Source organism: Megascapheus bottae, chromosome 7, assembly GCF_031878675.1.
Source record: "Megascapheus bottae isolate mThoBot1 chromosome 7, mThoBot2.hap1, whole genome shotgun sequence".
In the NCBI taxonomy this organism is placed as follows: Eukaryota; Metazoa; Chordata; class Mammalia; order Rodentia; family Geomyidae; genus Megascapheus; species Megascapheus bottae.
This window is the reverse complement of record NC_143515.1, coordinates 22,039,722-22,057,698: the sequence shown is the minus strand read 5'-3', so window position 1 is coordinate 22,057,698 and position 17,977 is coordinate 22,039,722. Positions and strand designations below refer to the sequence as shown.

At 40.7% G+C, this 17,977-nt stretch overlaps 1 protein-coding gene across 1 annotated transcript in view; it reads left to right on the top strand.

Moving 5' to 3' along the window:
- The window catches only part of Rpia (ribose 5-phosphate isomerase A), a 31,324-nt gene extending 14,824 nt beyond the window's left edge, over window positions 1-16,500 (top strand). The window contains exons 4-9 of the mRNA XM_090336114.1: window positions 4,314-4,373; window positions 8,442-8,506; window positions 9,391-9,459; window positions 10,177-10,318; window positions 13,014-13,113; window positions 16,254-16,500. Of these exons, the coding sequence (XP_090192240.1) occupies window positions 4,314-4,373; window positions 8,442-8,506; window positions 9,391-9,459; window positions 10,177-10,318; window positions 13,014-13,113; window positions 16,254-16,351 (534 nt within the window). The 3' untranslated portion in view covers window positions 16,352-16,500. The remainder of the gene's footprint in view (window positions 1-4,313; window positions 4,374-8,441; window positions 8,507-9,390; window positions 9,460-10,176; window positions 10,319-13,013; window positions 13,114-16,253) is intronic.
- The last annotated feature ends 1,477 nt before the right edge of the window (window positions 16,501-17,977 follow it).

The window sequence follows — 17,977 nt, the reverse complement described above, 5'->3', positions numbered from 1 at the left end:
GACTGGAAAATGCTGGCCAATTCTGGTTATTCAGGTGGTGTAGTCATTGAAAGTTCATGGGGCTTAACAAAATCCCACTTGTTCAGTTAATCCTTTCCCTTCAAATCCAAACTTATTTTGTGATAAGCTTGGCCAGGTGCAGCCTCCTGAAATGGTTGCAAGGAAATCAAAGTCTTTTGTGTTCTGATGAACCTAGTGTGGTTTAATGATTTTGTCTTTAAAGTCACAGGCTTAGGAAGGAGAAGAGTAAAGCATCTACAAGTCAGATTTGATCTAAGCCCAAATCAACCTTTCTTTTCTTTTCTTTTTTTTTTTTTTTGGTCAGTTGCGGGATTTGAGCTTAAGGTCCTGGGTGCCATCCCTGATCTCTTTCGTGCTTAAGACTAACACTCTACCACTTTGAGCCACAGTCCCACTTCTGGTTTTCTGGTGGTCAATTGGGGATAAGAGTCTCCCGGACTCTTCTGTCTGGGCTGGCTTTGATCTGTGATTCTCAGAGCTCAGCCTCCCGAGTAGCTAAGATTATAGGCATGAGCCATCAACATCATCACCTGACTTTTTTTTTTGTTGTTGTTCAAACATTGGTTGGTAGGAGGGAAAATGTAGATTAGATAGGAGGGGAAGTATGGAGTTTTCATTTATATTGTGAGATTTATAGAAGGCAGAAGAACTCACCTGCTACATGGCACTGTCCGTAAGACATTTATGGATTATAGCTCTGGAATTGCAGTGAGAAAGCTCCTATTTCCAGAAGCACGAGCAAGTCATTAACTTCCTTGCATTTGAGAGAGCTTGGCTAGAAGAGATGGGTAGGGCTTTTGCTTCATACCTTCAAGAGACCCCCTTCAGCACTCAAGGCCGCTGACTAAGCTAGTATAGGGAGCCCCTTCCTTACTAAACTTGGTGTATGTTTGCTATGATTGCTCCAATAAGGTACCACTAACTCAAGCCTTCAAAGTTGCAAAATATTTGTCTCATCATTCTGGAAGTTCAGCATCACAGTGTGCCCAGAGTTTCCTTCTGAGGCTTGTTCTGTGCGTTTGGAGGGTCTTGGCTTGTGGGTCCATCACCTTGACATCTGCTTCATGCGGATGTGCTCTTCTTCCTGTGTTTGTGTCAGTATGAACATTTATAAGGATACCAATGTATGGCTCTGGTTACTTCATTTTTAGCTTGATAACCTATGAAGGCCCTGTCTCTAAGCTACTGGGGCTTAGGATTCTAACATACCTTTTTCTTGTCTTTTCTTTTTTGGTACTGGGTATTGGTCCGAAGGCCTTGTTTGTGTCCTGCCACATGAGCCACATTCTAGTTGTTTTTGAGATAGAGTCTTCCTATTTTCTCCAAAGCTAGCCTGCAGCTGTCTATCCTGGGATTTCAAGTGTGCAGGACCAGGCCAACCTTTGTGTGGAACACAATTCAACCCACATCCCTCAGGGAGAATGAGAATCATGCCATTGTACTTGTGATTTCTCTTTCTAGATGTAGGGCCACTCTAAGGGGCTCATATAGGAGGAATCAGGCCAGAGGTGGGAGAGGGAGAGAGAGAGAGAGAGAGTGTGTGTTTGTATGTGTGTTGGGGGAGGCCCTGATGATAGGGGCAGGCTTAGAATATTTTATTCCCGTGGGATTCTGAGGTCACATAAGGGCCTAGATTTCAGTTATGTTAAATAAAAATATAGGAGGCCATTGTTTTAGACTAGACTTGTATACCAAGTGGACCAGGCCATTAATCAGAATAAAGTTAAAAATATTAAAACTCCATATCATCAAACTGAAACTAAGTTTTCTGACCTCTCAAGCTAACAGGAGAATAGAGGGTAATATCCATATTTCCTAAAAAGGCCAGTTTCAGTTGGAGTGATAATGAAGTTTGTTTTGCTTTAAACAGAAAAGTAACTTGGAATTAACCAATTATTTATTTCTCTCGTTTCCCCTTTCTGTTAATTTACTAGGAAAGTCACATTAAATGGCCAATCTGCTTTCCATAGCCTTTCTCTCTCAGTTCTGCCTAAAAAACTCATTTTATTTGATGGAATGAAGTGTTGCCCTATTCTAGAATTACAAACAAAGCTAATTATGATCTTTGCTTCATTGCACTGTCCCTGAGCTTCTTTTGCTCAAGGCTAGCACTCTACAACTTGAGCCACAGATTCACTTCCAGCCTTTTCTGTTTATGTAGTACAGAGGAATTGAACCCAGGGCTTCATGTATGCTAGGCAAGTACTCTACCACTAATCCACATTCCTAGCCTCACCTTATTTATTTATTTATTATTATTATTATTTTTCATATATTTTTTATTGTAATTAATAGGAGGGTTACATGATATTTGCCAGATAGATGGTGCATTAATTCCCATACATTGATACCCTCTCACATGTGTTGGTCCCCATTTCCCTCCCCCCCTTTTTTATTTTTTAAATGTTACATTTATGATAGGCATATTTGTGTTTATGAGGTACAGTGTGATGTGTATATCAGAGCATGTGTGTGTGCTCTTACACTTTAGTATCCATCCTCTCCTGTCCTGGCCTCCCTGCACAGCATGATTTATTAACAAATCTCAGTAGTATGATACTGTTATCTCTGCTCTGTGCCATTGGTCACACAGACCAGCTCTAGGTCTGTGAGAGAAGAGATATCAGAAGGCAGGAGTCCCCAGTGATGGGGATCACTGGGCCCCGGCCTTAGGGAATGTAAATCATATGGTTTCAGGATACTACTTTTGGAGACATTTAGCAACCCAGAATAGTCCAGTAGTACCATTTATTATTATTCTCTTTCTACCCTACTTATTATTCTTTAATTAAAACAAAATTATGATGCTTTTCATTTAGCTTGTTATTTAGTTGCATTTTATTTTCGATTTTTTTATCATAGAAAACTTCAAACTTCTAAAAGAAAAAGGAATAATAAAATGAACTTCACTGTACTAACCACTCAGTTTCAAGTATCAATTCATGGTCAGTTAATTCTGTTTAATTTATATCTCATCCTCCTCCTTCCTCATTATTTTGAAACATTCCCAGCAGAATATCATTTTTTTCATATATTTTTTATTGTAATTAATAGAAGGGTTACATTATATTCACCAAATAGAAGGTGCATTAACTTCACTAGAATATCATTTCATTGTATAAACCTTATTGTGTCTTTCTGAAGGATAAGGGGTCTTTAAAAAAGATCATGAGACTCAAAAATTAATATTCCTCTTTGGCATAAAGTAAAAATATAGAATTGAAATTTCTCTTATTGTTTTATCTCATATATATATATATTTGGTGCCATATATCTATATCTATATTTGCCAGTCCTGGGCTTGAGCTCAGGGCCTGAGCACTGTCCTTGGACTTTCTTAAGGCTAGAAACTCTACTATTTGAGCCTCAGCACCATTTCCGGCTTTTTTCTATGCATGTGGTACCAAGGAATTGAACCTGGGTCTTTGTGCATGCTAGGCAAGCACTCTACCACTAGGCTAAACTCCCAGCCCATCCCTTAAAATATTTTTACTTTGACTATAGGTATGGCTCAAGTGACAGAACTGCTTGCCTAGCAAGTACACGAGTATTACTCTGCAAATATAATTATATATGTAAATTTGTAATTATATAAAAATGTTCTCTATCAATTCATAGTAATAGTCAGCCTTTTTCTCATATTGTTGGATTTATTTATGTATTTCTTCGTATGTGTGTATATATGTATGTATTTTATATTTGAGATGTGTGGTTTAGCTGAAGTGATTCTTAAGCCTCTTGAATTTGAGAATTACAGATATATACCATTGTGCCCGGGTTGTTGGATTGTTTGCAGAACTTCTAAGAGTCCTTTGAATAACTAATAATAATAATTTTCAAAAGCTTCTGAGATTTTTGTGGGCTTGGTTATTTTATTTTATTTTTTTTTAAGTTCCGGATATCAAGGATCTTGTATTTGCTAGGCAAATACTCTACCATTGAGCTATATTCTTAAACTCCCCCTATTTTCTATTTTGCTATGTAGCCAGGCTGGTTTTATACTTGCAATCTTCATATCTCTGCCTTTTGAATGATGTGCAACCTTGCTTTAACAAAGACTTTTTAATTTTTTGAAAGATGTGCATTGTTAGAAGTTTTAGAAAGATCATGATACTATTCCAAGAAGCAGGTCATTGAATTATTTTTGTCACTTGTATGGCTGCATCTCCTGGCTTTAGGTAGTTCAGGTTGGTATTTGAGTGGGAACTTTCGTGAGGCCTCAGGGGTTGACACTTAGGTTCAAAAGAATTATGAACAGATGATTATTAGTACTTTTTCTTGTCTTTCTCCAGGCCCGGCAGCTCATCCTACAGTATGGCTTACCCCTCAGTGATCTGGATCGACACCCAGAGGTAAGAGAAACAGATTATTGTATGTTTGTCTCCTTTTTCTTTATGGTTCTCACTTGTTCATGTACTCCAGATATCATGGCAATTAAGACTAGTTTTGTCATATTAAATTTTCCTCCACCTTGAGTATTCATTCTGGCTGAGGCTATAGAGAAGTAGTTAGTGATGTTATTGTTATAGTACAAGTTAGATTACCTGGGACTTAACTCAAAGTTATGAATTAAGTATGAGTTTAGTAAAGGGGAACTAGATAAGCTTAGGGATGGGTTCAGAGCTTTTTATTTTTTGCCAGTTCTGGGGCTTGAATTCAGGGCCTGGGCACTGTCCTTGGGCTTTCCTCAAGGCTAGTGCTCTTAACACTTGAGCCACAGCACACTTCTGACTTTTCTATTTATGTGGTAATGAGGAAGGGAACCCAGGTCTTCATGCATGCTAGGCAGGCACTCTACTACTAGGCCAAACTCACCCCCCTCCCCCAGAGCTTCTTAAGGTAACTTTTTCTGACGAATGTGAAAGAATGAGCTGTCATAGAGTTACACTTAAGTGGAGAAAAGTCATTATCTAAGGCAGTCATGGGCATTTGAAAAATGACAAGTTTTATAGTAGAAATTACTAGTCCTAGGAGTTGTTAGAAAAGACTAAGATGAAAATAGGCAGATTCGCAGATGATTGTAGCACATTTTGTGCTGTTCCTTCCTGTATTAAGATCTTTAGCATCCAGTAGTCTGATAGTGGGTGCCATACTTACTCCGCTTAATGATATGAAAAAGGAACCGTTGAGAGCATATCATATGAGTAAGGCCACAGTATAAGCAGCATTCCCAGAATTAGAACAGTAGTATGTGTCTAGAACAGTGGTTAAAAGAGCAGTAGGAAAGTGTTAGAAAAAGAATTGTTGGAAGTGATAAAGTTTGAGCTGAAGTTGTAAAGCTCCAATGGATGGGCAGGAGAGGACCTTCCAGATGGGTAAGTTAGGAGCCACAGGCCAAGTAGGCAAACATGGACAATGCCCAGTCTTTCTGGGGTGATTTGGACTGAGTGAGTAGTATGTGTTGGTGCATGGTGAGAATTAAGAGGGTAGACAGTTCCATTCCACTGTAATATACAAGGGATTTGACGGGTTAGACCCATGGAAGGTTTTTGGGGGGCACTTCAGGGGCAGAGCTGGAGGCACAGGCTGAATAAGCTATTCAGCAGCTGTGAAGGTGGGTTCAGATGCCAAACAGAAAAGGTAGAGCACCTTCTGGATTATACGGTTTCCACAGCACATCTAGTCTTAGGAATAGTTCAGGATGTGGGAAGAGTAATGCAAGGTAGAGCTTCAGACATGGCATGAAAGGATGGAAACAAGTATGCTTCTCTGATTTTTTTTTTTTTGTGGGTCATGGGGCTTGAACAGGCCTGTTGAGCTCTTCGGCTCAAGGCTACCACCCTACCCCTGGGCCTGGGCACATCCCTGAGCTCTTCAGCTCAAGGCTACCACTCTCACTGGAGCCAAGCCCCACTTCCCATTTTCTAGAGGTTAATTGGAGATAAGAGCCTCAGGTCCTTTTGTGCCCGGGCTGGTTTTGAACCTTGATCCTCATATCTCAGCCTCCTGAGTAACTAGGATTACAGGCGTGAGCCACTGGTGCCTGGCCTTCTTGGAAACTTTCTAGGCTTTACACTTGGTGCCACCCAGCCATATCAAGCAGCTATAGCATAAGTGAAATGTGTCTGCTGCATATTGCTGTTTGAGAAAAACCTCACCTAAAGTCTCAATGTTGTCCATACAAAGTACTACAGAGTGTTTCCTTGAAATCCCAATGTATTGATTCTTTTTTTTTTTTTTTTTTTTTTTTGGTGCCAGTCCTGGCTCTTTATCTCAGGGGTCCAAGCTCTCTGTCCCTGACCTTTCTTTGGTTAAGGTTAGCACTCTACCACTTGAACCATGGCACCATTTCTGATTTTTTTTGTTGGAAATGCCATTCTTTGTTATTGGCTGCATGTTAACAAGTTAGGGGTGGCCTATCATAGCAGCAGAGATACTTAGCTGGGATATGGGCATGTGGAAGTCCTGGTAAGGAAAATGGTATTTAAGAGGTGTAGAGGACAACAAATGATGAGAAATTCTCCCTTGAAAACTACACATGGTCCCAAGTCATTCTGAAACAGTATTCTCAATTCTCTGACACAGGTAGCACCAAAATGGCTTATAGCAGTGTGCACAGATGTGTGTTTAGCTCAAGATTTCTTTCGATCGTGAAACAGAACTGCAAACTAGTTCATGAAAGTGGTCATTTTTTGTTGTTGTTACTGGCCTTTAGTGAGTCAAGATTTTTTTTTTTTGAGCCAAGTTTTGACACTATACCATTTATTGGAGCTAAGAGTCCCATACTCAGGCTGACTTCAAATCATGATCCTCAGATTGCAACCTCCTGAGTAGCTAGGATTACAGGTGTGAGCCACTGGCAACCAGCTTGATTTTGATTTTTGAAAGATGAATGAATTTATGTGCTTCCTGACTTCTTTTGGAAGCTCTTAATACAGAGACTGGGAAATGCAGACAGTTGCTTTATGAAGTCTTAGTGAATGCCTCTGATAATTTCCAAATTAGGAATGTACTGAATATTTGTCATCCTCTTTGGAGAGATCTCTTTGGAGAGATCTCTATTGAGTGTTCTTGTCCACTTGAAATTGCCTGTATTTGTCCACATTAATACTAAACTTCAGAAACCAGCTTTTCTTAGCTTTTTTTTTTTTTTTTTTTTTTTTTGCCAGTCCTGGGCTTGAGCTCAGGGCCTGAGCACTGTCCTTGGACTTTCTCAAGGATAGAGCTCTACCACTTGAGCCTCAGCACCACTTCCAGCTTTTTTCTACATATGTGGTACCAAGGAATCGAACCCGGGTCTTCGTGCATGCAAGGCAAGCACTTTAACCACTAGGCCAAACTCCCAGCCCCTTAGCTTTTTTCTTTTTGATTTATCCTCTTCCTTAAATTTTAATACTGTAGCTATATTGTATACCTATTTATAAACTTAGGGCTCTATGGAGGGCCCCAAACCATAACATCTAGGATTTTTTGCCCCTTACGCCCTCATTCCTAGGGTCAGTTTTTATTTCCTCGGGAGTAAAATTGCCTACATTGGGAATGCATGCTCTGAGAAATTCTACCTTGTCCACGGAGAAGCCCATCAATGAGAACAGGGAGCATAGTGTTGTGGCTCAGAGCTGGATTGAGGTTTGTGTTTCAGACCCTGATCCTTTCCCCATGACCCTAGTGAAGTTGCTTAACCTGCTGGAATGTCAGCTTCTCTCTCTCTCTCTCTCTTTTTCTTTCTTTCTTTCGCCAGTCCTAGGGCTTGAACTCAGGGCCTGAACACTGTCCTTGTGCTTTCCTCAAGGCTAGCAATCTACCACTTGAGCCATAGAACCACTTCTGTCTGAGGAATTGAACCTGGGTCTTTGTGCTTGCTAGGTGAACTCTCTACCACTAGGCCAAACTCCCAGCCCCCGCCTTCCCTATTTCACATAGATAAACGGATATACAATATACCAGGTAACAAAGTCAATTACAGTAACAACATGATATAAACCATAAGGGGGAAAAAAAGAGGAAAGAAATAACTTCACATAGTACATTAAGAATAATAATGACAAAGATAAACTTCTTTTTTACATATCTTAGAATTCATTTTGCTTAGTCTCATCGAATATGGCCATATGTACCTAGTTTTTGAGCTATTGTGATCCTCTGTTAAGAGAATCCTAGATGTGTACTAATTATTACAAATGAGGGAAACCATGGATCCTATGTTTATGTGGGGCTGGCTTGCTTCATTTAATATGTTTTTTTTTCCCCAAGCCTTTCCATTTTCTTACAAATGGGGCATTGTCATTCTTTCTGATGGCAGTGTAGAATTCCATTGTGTATAAATACCACAACTTCTTGATTGATTAAGTGGAAATACTAGACCTAGCTAATAAAGTTGCTAAGGACTTAATGAACTATATTATGTGGCCTGATTTGAAAATATGTCTCAGCTCATGAGATGCTCAGTGGTTTTTGTATCTTTCTTCCCTCTTACACAGATTGACCTTGCCATCGATGGTGCTGATGAAGTAGATGCTGAACTCAATCTCATCAAGGGTGGTGGGTGAGTGCTATGGCACTTTCTAGAATTCTGTTTGCCTAGGTGGTTAAGTCAGTGGCTTTTACTTTAAACCTGTTCTTGTGTCTGTGAATAGTCAGGGATGCTACTCTTTATTTGGAAAGCATTCTTTGGGGTTTTTATGTTAAGTGCTTGTTTGGAGAATATGGAATGGTGAGTGTCAGTACTGGGGCTTGTCCCTGAGCTCTTCAGCTCAAGGCTACCACCCTACCTCTTGAGTCACAGTGTCACTTCAGTTTTCTGGTGGTAGTTAATTAGAGATCGTACCTGGGCTGGCTTTGAACCACAATCCTCAGATCTCAGCCTCCTGAGTAGCTAGGATTATAGGCGTGAGCCTCTGCACCCTGCTTCTGCTAATTCTTAATAGTCAAGCAGATTGAATAACACTGTCCCCCCCTCTCTCTGAAATATGTTACATATTCTTCTGCTTACATATGTGAAGTAGTAGGCAGTCCAGGCAGGCTGAACTTACTCTACAGATTCAGTGTCTGGGGCTATTTCTACTTCCAGACCCGTCGAATAGCCTGTTAGAGCAGAGTGTGTAAAACTTGTTCTTCTCAAACCTGTGTGTAATGCTTCCTCATGGATGCATCTTGGAGGGGATTATGTCAGGATTGAATGGAACCACTGTTCATTTGCTAGATTTCTCCCAGAAACAGGCTGATACTCCTGTAAGTCATTTACTGAGACGGAAATGATGGGATTGAGAATGGCTCTTTAAAAATGAAAAATTAAATGTTAAATTTAACAAATTTAAATTTAACTCAAAAGTTAAATCTCATTTAGTGTCAGGACTCAGAAGATTTGAGATTCTTGTATTTGACCTTACTCTTTCTTCCTGTGTTCACTTGCTTCTTTCCCATCCTCAGGGGCTGCCTGACCCAGGAGAAGATTGTGGCTGGGTATGCCAGTCGGTTCATCGTGATTGCTGATTTCAGGTAGTGTCCTGTGTTCTGAGCTGCCTGCAGAGAAGGTAGATTGGACCTCAAATTTCATTCCCATTAATAGAGGAGGATGTTTATGGAGAAATGAGGGACTCTCTGCCTTTCTGAGACTTAGGACAGGATCTCTGTGTCTTGCTTTCATGATAACTGGATGTTGCTAATTGAACACAGCAGTATTACACTGAGCCAGAATTAAAGCAGTGTTTTCTGCTTTCATGAGGAGAGACAGTCTGTAACCCTGTTGGTAGAGCTTATCATCATGTGTCACTTATTGGATCCTCAGGGCCTTGCCCACAGGCAGTGACTCAGCACACTCTGCTTTTTCCTGGGTCAGGGCTTGTCACATGTAACTCAGTGGACAGTCTTTAACCAAGCTCTGGGATTCTATTTCAAGGAGTCTGGGAGGAAGCACTTGTGCTGGAACATGTTAAGAAATGTGTCTGTAATTACCTGTGAACTACAGCTTCTGGGAAGATAAAAGTAATCACTGTTTATAATAAATATATGAGAGTAAACAAATGATTGACAAGCCAGCGTTATCAAATTTTAACATTGTTATCATATTTCAAATACCTCCTAATTGTGAAACAGCCAATACCTTTGAAGCCTCCTGTTCTGTCTGCCTGCACAACATCTAGCTAACCCCATTCCTGAATTTGATGTTTGTCCCATTGATTTTATTTAATGTACTTTTTGGTGGTTTCTTCCTAGGAAAGATTCAGTGAACCTTGGGGATCAGTGGCACAAAGGAATCCCTATAGAGGTCATCCCAATGGCCTACGTCCCCGTGAGCCGAGCTGTGACCCGGAAGTTTGGGGGTGAAGTTGAACTTCGAATGGCTGTCAACAAAGCAGTAAGTGGCCAGAGAAATTTCCACGGCCTTTCAGCAGTCTGTCTGCTGTTTTTTGTTTGTTTGTTTGTTTTTTCTTTTATTCTAATAGGCCACTGTAACCTTAATTTTCAGTTTGTTCTTAGAGAGTTGGCTCTATTCATTTTTATATTCAGACTAAAATAGATTAAGATGATGCTTTAATCCAGTACATATCCCTGACACAAAAGGGAGAAAATGGGATCTGATGTTCCTCAAATGACTATCCACACCTCTAACCTTTGACTCCAAGATCTGGACAGTCCTGGTGAATTGCTGGTCTCAAGTTGCCTGGAACAGATTTTTTCTTTTTTTTTGTGGGTCATGGGGCTTGAACTCTGAGCCTGGGCGGTGCCCCTGTGCTCTTCAGCTCAAGGCTACTACCCTACCCCTTGAGCTACAGTCCTACTTCCATTTTTCTAGTGATTAATTGTAGGTAAGAGTCACAAATTCTTTAGTGCCCAGGCTGGCCTTTTGAACCTTGATCCTCAGATCTCAGCCTCCTGAGTAGCTAGGATTGAAGGCATGGGCCACCTCACCTGGCTTTTTTTTTTGCGGGGGGGGGGGGAGCGGGGGGATAATTCTGGGGCTTGAACTTAGGGCCTGGGCACTGTCCTTGGCCACTTTTTGCTCAAGGTTAGTGCTCTGCCACTTGAGCCACAGCACCACTTCTGGCTTTTTCTGAGAATGTGGTACCAAGCAATTGAACCCCGGGCTTTGTGCATGCTAGGTGAGCTCTCTACCACTAGGCTACACTCCTGGCCCTCAGAATGTTTTTAAATTCATAATGTTTTTCTTCTCTACTTACATTCTGTGCAAAAGCATGACAAGAAGTAGAACTTTTTGGGAGAGATTAGTACCTCATCATGAATGTACTCTAGACACTTCAGTCTGGATAGTTTTCTTTAGCTTCGAACTTTCTTTTCTTCTCTTCTCTTCTCTTCTCTTCTCTTCTCTTCTCTTCTCTTCTCTTCTCTTGTCTTCTCCTCTCCTCTCCTCTCCTCTCCTCTCCTCTCCTCTCCTCTCCTCTCCTCTCCTCTCCTCTCCTCTCCTCTCCTCTCCTCTCCTCTCCTCTCCTCTCCTCTCCTCTCCTCTCCTCTCCTCTCCTCTCCTCTCCTCTCCTCTCCCTCCCTCCCTCCCTCCCTCCCTCCCTCCCTCCCTCCCTCCCTCCCTCCCTCTCTCTCTCTCTCTCTCTCTCTCTCTCTCTCTCTCTCTCTCTCCCTCCAATCCTGGGCCTTGAACTCAGGGCCTGAGCACTGTCCTTGGACTTTCTCAAGGCTAGAAATCTGCCACTTGAGCCACAGTGCCACTTCTGGCTTTTTTCTATGTATGTGGTACCTAGGAATCAAACCCAGAGCTTTGTGCATGCTAGGCAAGCACTCTACCACTAGGCCAAACTCCCAGCCCAGAACTTCTGTTTTCTCGTATACTTAAATAAGCAAAAGTAATAATCTAAGGAGGGGTAACAAGGTTCAACAAGAATTGTACTTACTACCTTACCTATGTTAACTGTAGCCCCTCTGTATATCACCTTGATAATAAAATTAAATTAAATATAAAAAAGTAATAATCTAAAACCTAGCTAGTTAATTTGTAACTATGTAGTTTGGAAGACAGAAAATACATGATCTGTAATTATCCCTTGATATGTATTTTATTTTGTCACATTTACTTCCCGGTGTTGTTATAACCTAAAAGAAGTTATCCTAATTGTAGTGGTTGTACAGGGCCCTCACTAATGTATTATGGTTCATTTGTAGCTAGAAGGCCAGGAGGAGAGGGTGGAGGTTCTTTCTCCTAGCTAGGTTAACCCAGGTGGGACACCAGCCCTCACTTGACAGAATTCCCGACTGAGCTCTCACTCCCTCTTCTTAAGTTTGTGAGGGAGATCTAGTTTCCTTGTTTGTGGCCCTGATGTTCTGTCAACGTTTGTGTTCCTAAATACTCAGTTTGCTTTTCTAATGTCTGAAGTTGTTGAGGAATTCTGGACTAATTAACTAAAACACTAAAGTTTTGCCTGTTTGACCTCTGAGGGTACCCTGTCTTTGTTTCCTGCCCCTTTCTCTCCTTCCCTCTCCCAAGACTGGTCCTTGGGCTTGAATTCAGGGCCTGGATGCTCTCCCTGAGTTTTTTGCTCAAGGTTAGTGTTCTACCACTTGAGCCACAGATCTACTTCTGGCTCTGTGGTAGTTAATTGGAGGTAAGCATCTCACAGATTTTCCTGCTGGTGTTGTATTCTAACCATAACCCTCAAATCTCAGCGTCCTGAGTAGTTAAGATTTCAAGTGTGAATCACCAGTGCCTAGCAACATTTCCAGTCTTTTTGATGGGACTTCCTTATCATGGGGAAGTTTTAATGGATTATAATGTTACAATGCATATCAACTACTTGTGAAGTATGTATTGTCCACCTTTTGCGATTGAAAAGCAGGCTCAGAAAAGTTAATGTTGCTTCCAAATTCTGTTTTTATATGGTGTATAGACTCACAAATTCAAGTTTTTCTGACTCTAAAGCTCCTGCTTATTAGTGGTTTGCAGTATTCTTTTTCAGAAAGCACAGGGAGGATTGATTATTGGAGCCCATTAATTAGGCTGTTTATCTTTGGTTATCACTCTCATCTTCCTAGCCTCTCCATACCAGTTTTTTCATCCTTGGTTATTATGGAAAATTACCTTCTAGGGTCCTGTGGTAACAGATAATGGGAACTTTATCCTGGATTGGAAGTTTGATCGGGTGCACAAATGGAGTGAAGTGAATACTGCTATTAAAATGATCCCAGGTAACCCTATTTTGTTTTATTTAATTATTATTTTATTTTATTTTAACTTGCTTGGGAAGAATCATTTCCTTTATACCATATTTGGTGTTTGAATTCATTTGCCCTCTTTCCCCAGGAATAATTGCTGTCTATCCAGCAGCTTTGGTATATGTTTTAGTCTTTCTGAGTTGGAGTAGCTCTCCAGCTGATGCAAGTCAGATGGACTTGTCTTGAGATATAGCCACCATCTCTCACCTTAGTGCCTATCGAACACCTCATCTGCATTTGTTCACCCTTTATTGATGACTGTACACAGTAACTATAGATTATCTGATTTTCTTTTCTTTCTTTTTTTTTGTGGGTCATAGGGCTTGAACTTGGCTTGGGCACTGTCCCTGTGCTCTTCAGCTCAAGGCTACTGACCTACCCTGGAGCCAAGCCCCACTTCTTGTTTTCTAGAGGTTAATTGGAGATAAGAGTCTCCTTTTGTGCCCAGGCTGGTTTTGATCCTCAAATCTCAGCCTCCTGAGTAGTTCTTTTCTACTTTTTTGTTAATTGTGGAGTTTGAACTCAGGGCCTGAGCACTGTCCCTGAGCTTTTTCACTCAAGGGTAGTGCTTTACCACTTTGGAACACAGCCCCATTTCTGATTTTTCTGGTGGTTAATTGGAGATAAGAATCTCACTGTCTTTCCTGCCTGAGAGTAACAAGGCAGCAAAGGAGAGCACCTTTACATTTGAAGAAAATACCTAAACCTAGTCAGCAACTGAATATTCAGCTTATCCCAGCTGGCTCATCAGGTTCCTGTGTGTCCCTGATTTGTATAGTTTCTTTATTAATTTACTATTACTATTGTTTATTACTTTAAACAGATGAATTGCATTATACTTATTCTTTTGGTTAGTGTTATCTACCGATGGAAAACTGAAAGTCAAGAAGGTAGGGGGAAGAGATATGTAGAGGTCTCCCCTGATCATAATGGGTCAGTGTAGGAAGCTACTCATTTGTGGCCTTTCTCCTCAGTGCCCACTAGGGAGCGTCCTTGCTCTTGGTTGGGCCTCTTTTGGTCTAATGAACTGAGACTTTTTTTTGTGTGCTGTTCCTGGGGCTTAAACTCAGTGAGTTGGCATTGTTCTTGAGTTTTTTTTTTTTTGTTGTTTTTTTTTTTTTGCCAGTCCTGGGCTTGAGCTCAGGGCCTGAGCACTGTCCTTGGACTTTCTCAAGGCTAGAGCTCTACCACTTGAGCCTCAGCACCACTTCTGGCTTTTTTCTATGTATGTGGAACCGAGGAATCGAACCCGGGTCTTCATGCATGCTGGGCAAGCACTTTAACCACTAGGCCAAACTCCCGGCCTGTTCCCGAGTTTTTTTGGCTCAAGGCTAGCATTCTACCACCTGAGGCTGAGGTCCAGCTTTACCTACAGGTTTTTGGTGGTTAATTGGTGATAAGAGTCTCATGAACTTTTCTGCTTATGCTTATGCTTAACTGATTCTCGGAGAGCTAGGATTATAGTTATAAGCCACCTGCCCCTGGCACCTAACTTTCCCATATTTTGCTAGTAGGAAATTGTGAGACCAAAAGATAGCATGTTGTGATATGTTTTATTACTAGATGGTATTAACCTGCCTTTCAGAGGTTATATTGGCTTATCCTTTACTAGCAGTGTGTGAGATCCTTGTTTCCATACTTTCATGGTCATCACACCTTTTCTTTGGTTACTGAGTGTTTTGTTAACCAATAGATTTTATTTAACACTGTTTTTTTTACATCATATTTGAAATGTTAAGTTTAACAAACAAGTATTCAAGAATGGAGTTTCTTTTATTTTTGTTTTGTTTTTGCCAGTCCTAGGGTTTGAACTCAGGGCCTAGGCACTGTTCTTGGGCACTTTGTGCTTCAAGGCTAGTACTCTGCCACTTGAGCAGAGCCAGCTTTTTCTGGGTATGTGGTACTGAAGAATTGAACCTAGGCTTTGTGTATGCTAGGCGAGCACTCTACCGCTAGGCTATGCTCCTGGCCCCCAAATGGAATTTCTGTAATGAGTTTCTTATATGTATGCATGTGCAGATATTTGTGGCAAAGGCTATCTGTAGTTCATTCTCATTTTTATAAAGACAGTCGTTTTTAATTTTTTTATTATTATAAAGTCATTGAACAGAAGGGTTATAGTTGCATAAGTCAGGTAATGAATACATTTCTTTTTGGACAATGGCACTTCTTCCCCATTGTCTTCATTTTCATTTTTGAATAGTAATCTTGTGGGTAAAATGTATAAATCCATTTAATTTTGGGTCTTGCCAGTTCTTGGTTATTAGGAAATGTGCTGTGTGGATATCTTGTACATGTGTTTGATAACCGTATCTATGTCTAGTACTTGTTTGTAGCAATTCTGCTGGATGACTAGGAATGAGTATATTCACCTTTTCTAGAAGGTCATTAACAGGCATTTTCTAGAGTGGTTGTTGCAGTGTATTCTGCCCTATCAGGATGTGACATTGCCTTTGTTTGCATTAGACCCAGCTGCCATTATGCTCATTCTGGTAATGCATAAAGTTGTATTCTCTTGGACTAATTTGAGTATCTTTAAAGCACTTATTAGCCTTTTTAAATGGCTTCTTTTATGAAGTACCTTTGAAGTCTTGCTCATTTTTCTGTTAGATTACCTTTTTCTTAGTTATTTGAGGAATTGTTGATGTGATTTTGATGTGTTTTCCTTGTCTGTTGTATGCATTGCAAATATCTTCCTCTCCGAGGAAGATTGGTAGCGTGATTGAAAATAACTGGGAGTGGGGGCTACTTAGAGTAATCTTGGAGAGTCTCTGTGGAAGAACACGAGTCATCTGATACAGTAGGGCAAAGAAGAGCAATCCTTTAAGCAATTGAAGATGATCAGGCAGGCAAAGGGACTAGCACATGCAGAGACACTGATGGGCAGAACTGGAACATTTGGGTTCCTGAAGAAAGTCATAAGAGGAAGGGTGAAGAGGTGGCAGGAAGAAATAGATAGCCAGAATCTCTTTCTGCTTTGTGGAGAGCAAGGCTTCAGGTTGGTCATTTTGTACAGTGCTACTTACAGTACTTGCTTCCTGTGACTCTACAGTCCTTGACTGTAGTCTTGGGAAGCTTAACCTTTGTACTTGTTTTTGTCCTTTGTCCTGCAGGTGTGGTAGACACAGGCCTGTTCATCAACATGGCAGAGAGAGTGTACTTTGGGATGCAGGATGGCTCGGTGAACATGAGGGAGAAGCCTTTCTGCTGACCCTCTGAGGAGCAGTGTGCTCACCTTCTGTCTCTCCAGCCACAGTCAAGGTGGATGTGTCTCTCCTGGAGCCTTTGCCTTAATGTATCCTGTCCGGGTGGACAGTTGATATTGTAGGAGGTGGGGAGAAGTTAAATGAGTCTTCTGAAGTATTGTTATTACGTGTCTTTTTAAAAAGAGAAATTTAAACATATATATTTTTACTATTAAAATATTCAGCTTTTTATACAGTAGAACTGGATTTCATGTTTTATATAAAACATTTACCAAAAAATAAAATAAAAAGTACAGGACTGTACTTAGAAATCTTCAACTCCAGCCAGTTGATTAAGCTTCTGATTATTTGGTTGACTGAGAACTAAAACCATGTTCTTTGGAGCTGGTGAAATGAAGAGTAACTGGCAGTGACTTCCTGATGCCTTACTAGTAAACACCTTGTTTACTTTCCTGCCACTCGGTTTGGTTTATAGGTAGCTTTCATTGTGATCACGCACAATATCCCCTCACATCTTAAGGTGAGATTGACAGAAGTCTGGAGTAGAGCAGTATGGGTTAGTGACGTGGAATGAGGGACTTCTGCTGTGACATGGGGCTTGTTCAGATCCCTGTTATTGAAAGCAGTTGGCAAGAAATACTTGCCAGTACTGCTAAAGCACTGCGGTAAAATGTGAAATACTTGCTTTTTTTTTTTAAAAAAAGATATTCTTTCTGTTAATATTTCTACTGTTCTTTTAATATTGCACGATTTGGCGTCAAACGTCATGTCTTCATGTGGTTTGAAGGTTGAAATAAATAAGTGTTGTGCCATTTTGCCAGGCTCTTTGTCTTTATTGTAGAAGTTGTAATGGAAATGGGAGTCAGTTTTGCTCACCTAGTTTATATCAGGTAAGAGGTGGAGTTTACTTAAGAAATCTGAGCAACAACCAGGTAAGTGGTGTCTTTATTTCAGGTAGGCAGTACTTTTATTCTATGAACAGAATGTTTCTTTGTTATTATTAGGGCAGCACAGTCAAATGAAAGTCCTACTTAACGCCCAGCCCCCCCCCCTTTTTTTTTTGCCAGTCCTGTGGCTTGAGCTCAGGGGCTGGGCTCTGTCCCTGATTCTCTCTGTGTTCAAGGCTAGCACTCTACCACTTGAACCAAAGCACCACTTCCAGCCTTTTCTATTTATGTGGTACTGAGGAATAGAACCCAGGGATTCATGCATGCTAGGCAAGCATTGTACCACTAAGCTATATTCCCATCCCCAGATCAGGCTTTAGTCAAACTTACTATAGTCATAGAAGCTGATAAACAGTAAAATAGATAACCAGAACTTATTTTTTATTCCCTCCATTCTGTAACCTTCGGATAGACTGCTTAATAAGCAGTGAACTGTGTAGAAACAGCTTTATCAGTAGGGAAAGAAAAATCATGACTAGCTCAATGATCTTTCTGGATGGGCCTCAGGAGCCCATTCTGTTGTTAGAGGTCTCTGGACCAACACCCCTGCTTTCCCAAGCTAACTTTGGACAGTGTTCGAGCAGTCATCTTTTTCAGCTTACCCTTTATTTTGAAGTTTGAATTGTATTTACACTTAGTATAATCTAGAATCCTGCCAAATTGTTGCAGAGTAAAATCAGGACT